Genomic DNA, 9,252 nt, shown 5'->3' with positions numbered 1-9,252 from the left:
TCTCATTTTGTTAAAAAAAATCGTGAATCGAATCGAATCATGAGTTGAGTGAATCGTTACATCCCTAATCACTTTTGTATAAAAGTATAACACCTCTTTATAAAACAAAAAAGAGGTTATGATGAAATTCACATAGTTTTTTGTTTCTAAATATGCAAGTGCAGAAAGACAGTGTAGTTGTCCATTATGATGCCGTCCACCAGGAAGTTTAGGCTGTTGTAACTTGGTTAAGCAGTGTTGCATTCAATTAAACAGCTTATTTACAGCAAATTTACAGTAAATGTTCAATTCGCTCTGGCGCTCTTCTTCAGACAGATGTGATGGGAACGCTCTTTTACTCTCTCCTCTCCTTATCATTAACTTCTTAACACAGTTTTTCTTTCTCTGTCTTTGTTCTGAAAGAAAAGAAAACAAAGTGATCAGAGAATGAGTAGCTTGTAGGTTCAAGGGTCTTTATACATCTTGTACATCCATTCATTTTACAGACACATAAAAACAATTATCTCATTAGATTTTTAAACACATTAGAACACTGATGAGCAGTTGAACTCTGACCGGCATTACCAACAGCTCAGATTTATTCAGACGTCTGAACCATAATCAGGACCATCTCACAGTTAGATCTCGTTTAGGGAATCAGATCGCCTTGGAGTGTTGGGGGTCTTACCATAACGTCATCTTTGGGCACAGTTCACACATCCACCTGGTACAAATTAATCAGTAGGCACTTCTGGTTGTGTGTCTTGCCATTACACTGCCACTGGATTATGATAGCTTTATAGCTTTATATTCTCCCAGGGGAAATTAACTTGTTTTTTAAAACATTTAATTAAATTTACTTACCTATTTTAGGGTACTTTTTAAAACACATTTTTAAAAACACTTAAATTTATTTTTTTAAACATTTAAAAACAAAATAATTTAAAATCTTTTAAAAATAAGGGCTGTCAGAATGTAAAAAAAAACAATCAATCACATGTTTTTTTGTGTAATTAATAGTGTAACATTAATTTAAATAATGCAAATTTTACAGCTGTTAGTTGCATTTCTTGAATTTGTTTGGTTGAGAAGCATTCCACTACTTTCTTTCTTTCTTTAAACAAAAAGTCGTAATTTAACAAGGAAGAATAAATTGGCATACCATAGCTCCAAAGGTAGAAAAATATTTATAACATGTTTTCACCACAAGTAGAGTTTTGAGCTATGCGACACTTCATCAGAAAAATTCTGTGCAAATAATTGTGATCTATTAATTGTCTTTGGAAGACACTATAGGGCACTATCCTATGTTGGGTAATGGTGATGACCCAGGACAGGCATTTACGTTAGACCTTTGGAAAGGGGGGTTCCTACTATGCAAGTCCCAGACTGCCTGTGTGTGTATGTTTGAATGTGAGTGAGAGCTTGTGGTCAGAGTTAAAGTAGAGGACACTGTCTGCCAACAGCAATCTACCTGCAGATCTCATCTAGACTGAACTTATAGAACCAGACTTACTACTGACTCCCTTCCTGTTCACCTTTCAGTCTCTCTCTGTTACTCTTGCAGACCTCTCACAGTCTGTCTGATTTCATTTAAGCCCTCAAACTCAAGATTTTTCAACCCTGACATATACATAATTTGGTTTAAACAATGTTTTTAAATGTTTAATTGCATAAATAAATAAAAAATAACAATAATTATGTTACAGTTTAAAAAACAACTACTTGACATTAATGTTTGCTTGTACTGTAGGAATGTGTTCTAATAACAGAAAAGCCTTTTTTTTTTTTACATGTAAATAAAGTTCAGTGAAGTGCATACAAAATATATGCATCATAGACAAACCCAAAAGGACACAAAGTTCTTTGCTGGTTAGAAAGCAAGTCCCTCTTTTCTTTCATTTTTTTCTTTCGCTGTTTTTAAATTACAAATCATCCTCATGTTAGTCTTTCTTTCTTTCTTTCTTTCTTTCTTTCTTTTAATGATACCTAGTTGTAATATACAGTGTTAATTTTCTGGTTTGGCATTTATGAAGGGGTACTTGAGCTTTATACCTGTGGGACTGTAGGTGTACATATGACAAAATAGTTTTTTAAGAAACCTGTTTTGAGAGAGAAATTAATCTTCAGTTATAACAGCAAAATAAGTGCTTTCAGCTAATAAAACAAAGTCCTTTAAATGTTAGCCGTTGAACACTGACAAATTGCAAGTTTGAGTTCATCAGCTCTCATTAATTGGTTGCAGCCGATGAAATTTTGATTAATAAATAAATAATCCTCTGTGGCCCATCGAATACGGCCATATTATTTCAGTAATAGCATATGAAATACTAGATGAAAGGATGAATCTGGAGTGTTTTCATTAAACCGTGGTGTTTAAAGGGTCTGTTCAGGATTAGCCGTCATAATGATGATGAGGGTGTTGAAGGCTTTGGTGGAACTCAGGACATACGTGAACTGCACAGGAAGACATTCAGGTTGTCAGGGGAATAGACCAGATGTTTCTAGTGCGCTGCACAAATACAGCAGATGCATAGCAGCCTGTCCAGAGTGTGTTCATATCATTGTGTGTACCTCTCTATGAAAGTTTTGTCTGGAGCCAAATTAATCACTTGTTTCCATCACAGAGGCTCGACACTTTCGTTTAGAATGTGGTAGATGGTAATTAATGTGGCTGAAGTGAAGTCAGACCAAGCATATTAAGGGTTTTGCCAAGTTTCAGTGCCAAAGTGATCTGTTTTTATGATCTGATGACATCAAAAAATTATGCTAATGTAAGCTCACACAGCTATGCATAAATATCTGCTTATCTGTCAATTGCACACTCAGAACGTTTCATTGTATCAGTCAATATAACATTATGATAAATGGCACTTTAAAGAGATAGTTCACCCAACAGTGAACATTCTGTCATAATTTAGTCTTCTTCATGTCATTCAAAACTTGTAAGGCCTTCTTTCTTTTGTACAACACAAAAGATGATATTTTGAAAAATATATTTTTGTCCATACAATAAGAGTCAATCGGGTCCAATGTTGTTTTGGACCCCACTGGCTTTTACTGTTTAGACAAGAAGAAGCAGTATTCTTCAAAATATCTGTTCCACAGAAGAAAGTCATACAGGTTTGGAATGACATGAGGAAGAGAACAGAGTGTTCATTTTTGGATGAACTATCCCTCTAAATTTCAGATAAAGTTCTGAATGACATGAATCAATAACAATCCACTGACCTCTAACCTCTGATTTTCACAAACCTCTGATAACTTATTATTAAACACCTAGTTTTCCCAGATTTGTAGTTTTCCCAGATTTGACTCTTCTTTGATCTCTAACTAACCTGTCATACGTTTTGACAGCTACGTTCCATCAAGCTACTCACCAGCCGTCTCTGGTTACTGAGGCAGAAGGTGCAGATCTGTCTGGGCTGTGAGTTTTCTGAGTCCGGGCTGGGTGTCAAGCTCTTTGGAAGGTTGTGGAGGTGATGATACAAGGCTCCAGAGCTCCTGAGACAAGGCTGGCTGTCTCCACACTCCTCTCCAACCAGCAGCACGTTCCCCAGGTGTGAGATGTAGCTGGAGGCCAACCGCAACGTCTCAATCTTAGACAGCTTCCTGTCGGCTGGTTCGGTAGGTATCAGCGTCCTCAGAGCAGTGAATGCCGTGTTCACACTGTTCGTGCGATCTCGCTCTCGGGTGTTCGCAGTGTTCCGCTGGCGGATCTCGACGATCTGAGAACGGAGCTCACTGGGAGCCGCTACCGGTCGGCAGCCGTACCTCTTTTTACGAGTACCTAACTTAAAGGTGCCATAGCCATGGCCAGTCAAATGGAAGGACTTGTCGTCAGATCCGGAACCCTCGCTGCCGTTGTCGTCATCCTCGGAGTGCATGCTGATCTCAGAGCACAAGAAATGACCTGGGGTTGGTCGCACCATCGCAAAAGACATGCTCAGCACCTTACAGGACCCCTGGACTTTGCTCTTCGTCCTTGCACAGAAATCTCTGTTGAATCGTTCTGCTTTGCACAAACACAAGAGTTAACTCAATTCCTATTTCTAATCGTACACCCCCAGCACCAGGTCACACTATGGTGTCTTTCTTGAGTCTACATGGGACGTGACAAGCTTCTGTAACCAGTCCTGCTTTAGGGCTCCAACCAATCCAGCGATGCTTGACCGAGTCACTTCTGACTCACTCATTCATAAGAAGTGCTCTTCTCTCCACTGTCATCTGTTATTTGGGTTAACAGCATGCCAAGCCGCCTCCCAGACTCTGTATGCTCGTGTGTGAATGAGTTTGTGAGCTCCAGATCCTTCAGTTCCACGTGTGATTTCAGCTGAGAGTTTCCTTATGCCTTGGCTTTATAGTCAGGGGGTGTGGCTGGGGTCCACTCTCCCTTTAACCACTGTAAATGTGAAATCCAGTGAGCAAGTGGGAGGAATGAGAGAATATGGGGACCTCTCTCTCTTTCTCCCTCTGTCTCTTTCACTCCACATTAGTAAACTTGACCCTGAAATGCTTCCACTGAAGATTAATCTCTGTGATAGATTGGTTCATTTCTTTCAGTGCATTACTTCTTTTTTTTATTTCTTTCACATTGAAATTTCAATTCAATCCATTCTGGTTTGGCATTTATGAAGGGGTACTTGAGCTTTATACCTGTGGGACTGTAGGTGTACATATGACAAAATAGTTTTTTAAGAAACCTGTTTTGAGAGAGAAATTAATCTTCAGTTATAACAGCAAAATAAGTGCTTTCAGCTGATAAAACAAAGTCTTTTAAATGTTTGCGGTTGAACACTGACAAATTTGAGTTCATCAGCTCTCATTAATTGGTCGCAGCCGATGAAATTTTGATTAATAAATAAATAATCCTCTGTGGCCCATCGAATACGGCCATATTATTTCAGTAATAGCATATGAAATGCTAGATGAAAGGATGAATTTGGAGTGTTTTCATTAAACTGTGGTGTTTAAAGGGTCTGTTCAGGATTAGCCATCTTATTGATGATGAGGGTGTTGAAGGCTTTGGTGGAACTCAGGACATACGTGAACTGCACAGGAAGACATTCAGGTTGTCAGGGGAATAGACCAGATGTTTCTAGTGCGCTGCACAAATACAGCAGATGCATAGCAGCCTGTCCAGAGTGTGTTCATATCATTGTGTGTACCTCTCTATGAAAGTTTTGTCTGGAGCCAAATTAATCACTTGTTTCCATCACAGAGGCTCGACACTTTCGTTTAGAATGTGGTAGATGGTAATTAATGTGGCTGAAGTGAAGTCAGACCAAGCATATTAAGGGTTTTGCCAAGTTTCAGTGCCAAAGTGATCTGTTTGTATGATCTGATGACATCAAAAAATTATGCTAATGTAAGCTCACACAGCTATGCATAAATATCTGCTTATCTGTCAATTGCACACTCAGAACGTTTCATTGTATCAGTCAATATAACATTATGATAAATGGCACTTTAAAGAGATAGTTCACCCAACAGTGAACATTCTGTCATAATTTAGTCTTCTTCATGTCATTCAAAACTTGTAAGGCCTTCTTTCTTTTGTACAACACAAAAGATGATATTTTGAAAAATATATTTTTGTCCATACAATAAGAGTCAATCGGGTCCAGTGTTGTTTTGGACCCCACTGGCTTTTACTGTTTAGACAAGAAGAAGCAGTATTCTTCAAAATATCTGTTCCACAGAAGAAAGTCATTCAGGTTTGGAATGACATGAGGAAGAGAACAGAGTGTTCATTTTTGGATGAACTATCCCTCTAAATTTCAGATAAAGTTCTGAATGACATGAATCAATAACAATCCACTGACCTCTAACCTCTGATTTTCACAAAATAATAACAACTTATTATTAAACACCTAGTTTTCCCAGATTCCAACCAATCCAGCGATGCTTGACCGAGTCACTTCTGACTCACTCATTCATAAGAAGTGCTCTTCTCTCCACTGTCATCTGTTATTTGGGTTAACAGCATGCCAAGCCGCCTCCCAGACTCTGTATGCTCGTGTGTGAATGAGTTTGTGAGCTCCAGATCCTTCAGTTCCACGTGTGATTTCAGCTGAGAGTTTCCTTATGCCTTGGCTTTATAGTCAGGGGGTGTGGCTGGGGTCCACTCTCCCTTTAACCACTGTAAATGTGAAATCCAGTGAGCAAGTGGGAGGAATGAGTATGTATGGGGACCTCTCTCTCTTTCTCCCTCTGTCTCTTTCACTCCACATTAGTAAACTTGACCCTGAAATGCTTCCACTGAAGATTAATCTCTGTGATAGATTGGTTCATTTCTTTCAGTGCATTACTTCTTTTTTTTATTTCTTTCACATTGAAATTTCAATTCAATCCATTAACTTTCCATTTTTTTCTACGCCCTCTCACTCTTTGTCAAAAATGTGAATTCTCAGAGCCAGATGCTTCGAACCTAAATACAGCATTCAGTCTGTGGACGTTAGCCCAGATCATTTTGCCACAGTCACAGGAGGCCTGGCAAATGATTGCACAGTTGCTGAGGGGTAATATCACAGGATATTATGCAACATTCATAATATAAATTCTTCATAATTCATAATATTGGTTCTTGCGTATGGAGATTGTCCACTAGCAGCTCTAGTGCTGATTAAACAGGAAGTGCCCTGGGCTGGGGAGAATTTGGACTGTAAGCACATAATGACGCTTATAATGTTTGAGTGGAGGTGATAGGTGGATTGGTTGTTTGAAAAGCTGTATGACAGTCATGGGCACACTGACATTTTCATTTGCCATTCTTGTCAAACGTTGCCAAAAATGGTGTGTTCATTATCTAAGCATTTTTCAACCATTATAGGATCCTAATGCACTTACATTTACATATCTGGTCTTTCCTGTTGTACATTTTGAGCTATATATGTAACTTTTGAAAATTGAATATGTTTGGGTGAAGGAATTATAATAATGAGGTAAAGTTAGCAATTGCTCAGTAAGAGATTGAGCATTAACTTACATGAGTAACTTATTTTTAATCATCTTTTTAAATTGTTATATGATCATACTAATTTCTAGAATGAGACAAACCAAGTAAAACCACAAAATATAATTTATTAAATCCATTGCTAATATGTGATTTGTATTTATTTATTGCAGTCGTTTCCTAAAATGAAGTCACTTCCTAGATGATAATGCCATTTTGTACCTGGCTTTTATTAGTTATTCACAAGAAAACACATTTGATTAAAAAGGTTTGGTTAGGAAAAAAAACAACAAAATAAAAAAAAACATCCGGAGCATCTGAAATATTTCTTAATGTTATTTATTTATTTATTTAGCTTAAAAGGTACATGGAAAATGCCAACCTGGTCAAAGCAAAATTGTGAAATTACAATGAAAATGTAGAGTTTAGTAGACATTTTCCTGTCCTCATTCATTTATACATATGCATAACTGGAATGACTCATTTAGATTAATGCTGTGTATTGTGAAACTTGATGTCTATAAATCAGAGCAGATCGGTAGTTCGTTCTTCTCTACATCTGATTATCATTACTTTCTGTGGAACATCTGTAAAACGTCATCCCAGCATTAAGTGCCCTTCTCCTTGTACCTTATGTAGTTGAACTCTTCTGGCATTGTTCGGAAAACTGTCAAAATCCATCACTAATCCTTTGCTCAGGACTGCAGACGGTTGTTATGGATGTCTGCCGGACGTACGTCCAGTCAGCTATCGGGGGACTCCGCTGTCTAGCCATAGTTGGGGACAGGCCAGCAGGCAGCAACCACGCCTGACAGGACAGGGCCTCCGCAGCTGGCTCATTTAGTGTAAGAGGAGATGGTTTTAGGGGTGGAGGGAGAGAGAGAGGGAAAGAGAGGCCCTATCAGCTGTCTCATTTTAACATGCATACTGTATCACTTTACGTGTCACGCAAGAGGTCTAATTAGTATTGAATTGTGACCTCATCAGTTAGATGTATAGACTGGGGTGGTTTCTGTAAAATGGGGCAATGCTGCTTAGAGTAGGTCATGTAAGCTCAACCCCTCAGTTGAAATAAGACAAATAATTTGGCGTCTATCTCATCACTCCACTGCTGACTGGTAATTGCCTTTCTGTGGCCTTGCCTCTGACTTCCAACCCCTCTATTTCAGGAGCAGAAATGAAGTCAGTCTTCACTGAAATTCCATGCCGTAATCGTCCCGTTCCTCAGAAGCCAAAGAATTCAGACGGCAAAGCAGGTCAGTGGGGTTTTGAGATGGAAAAAACGAACCATTTAGAAACTTCTGGAATTCTGCGCCCTTCAGAGCTTTTTTGACAGATCTTACCCTACAGAATCCGGATCAAACATTGATAATAATATAATATAATATAATATAATATAATATAATATAATAATGAAAGAAAAATATTTTATTAATAAAAAAAATATATATATATTTTTGAGTTGAATTAAAAATTATCTTTATGTTCATATATCTAACATTAGTGTAATAGTGAGTACAAAAATCGATTTAATACAAACTTAATATTTTCCAGAGATTATTTTAATACAGAACTTTGACTTCAGTACAGTAATAATATAAAAGCCAGTTATTTCATTTGGCAGACAATATGTCTTTATATTTTCTGTTTTTTTTCCTCACAAATATAAATTGGTCTTTATGCTTGAAAATATATGGCTGCCTGTATAGTATACATTAGTTGGTGGGGCCTTTGTAAAGGGATCATCATATTTGGGGGTCTGTGGACCCCTGCCATCATCTTGTGTGACAGGTTTCCCCTCAAACCCCATTAGTAAACAGACATTTTCTGACACACTGGAGTGTGTCACTCAGAATAAGTCATTACAAGTGAACCGTGAGACATGTTGCTTTACTCACACTGTGTAACGCAAAGAAGGAGTGTAGCTGGTGGTGTGGCTGGTACTGGAGGGGGGTAAGTCAAGGCCTTATCTTTGAAGTTTGCTTTGTAAAGCAGGCAGCTGGTGAGGGCAATCCCACTGCGGCTCTTCAGCCTGAGCTTGTAAAATCCACCTCCGCCCCTCGTAACTGGAGCACTGGGACTAACCTGTGGCCCCGCTAACAATGGCTCACTGCTAATTTAGTGACTCTTTTTAAAATTCAAAGCATTCTCGTCTTTGTTCGCTCTTCATTGTGGGAACTCTTTATATTTCTGCTCCAGGTGCCACACTAGAACAAAATCTTAAAACATCTGCTCGTCATCTAGGATGCAACCGCTTCACTAATTTGTAGCTTCACACATTTTTATTTTTTTATTTTAGTGAATAAATATTTTTTATT

General features: G+C 38.2%; 1 protein-coding gene across 1 annotated transcript; it reads right to left on the bottom strand.

Moving 5' to 3' along the window:
• Positions 1-321: 321 nt before the first annotated feature.
• Positions 322-3,923, bottom strand: LOC107724780 (basic helix-loop-helix transcription factor scleraxis-like). The gene is made up of 2 exons (XM_016533807.1): positions 3,360-3,923; positions 322-395 (listed from the first exon to the last, which is right to left on the bottom strand). Exons 1-2 carry the CDS (start codon positions 3,921-3,923, stop codon positions 357-359), a joined length of 603 nt encoding a protein of 200 aa, XP_016389293.1. The 3' UTR covers positions 322-356.
• Between the last annotated feature and the right edge of the window lie 5,329 nt (positions 3,924-9,252).

The sequence above is a fragment of the Sinocyclocheilus rhinocerous genome, unplaced genomic scaffold (assembly GCF_001515625.1).
Source record: "Sinocyclocheilus rhinocerous isolate Xijiao unplaced genomic scaffold, SAMN03320098_v1.1 scaffold1717, whole genome shotgun sequence".
NCBI lineage: Eukaryota > Metazoa > Chordata > Actinopteri > Cypriniformes > Cyprinidae > Sinocyclocheilus > Sinocyclocheilus rhinocerous.
This window is presented reverse-complemented; position numbering and strand designations above follow the sequence as displayed.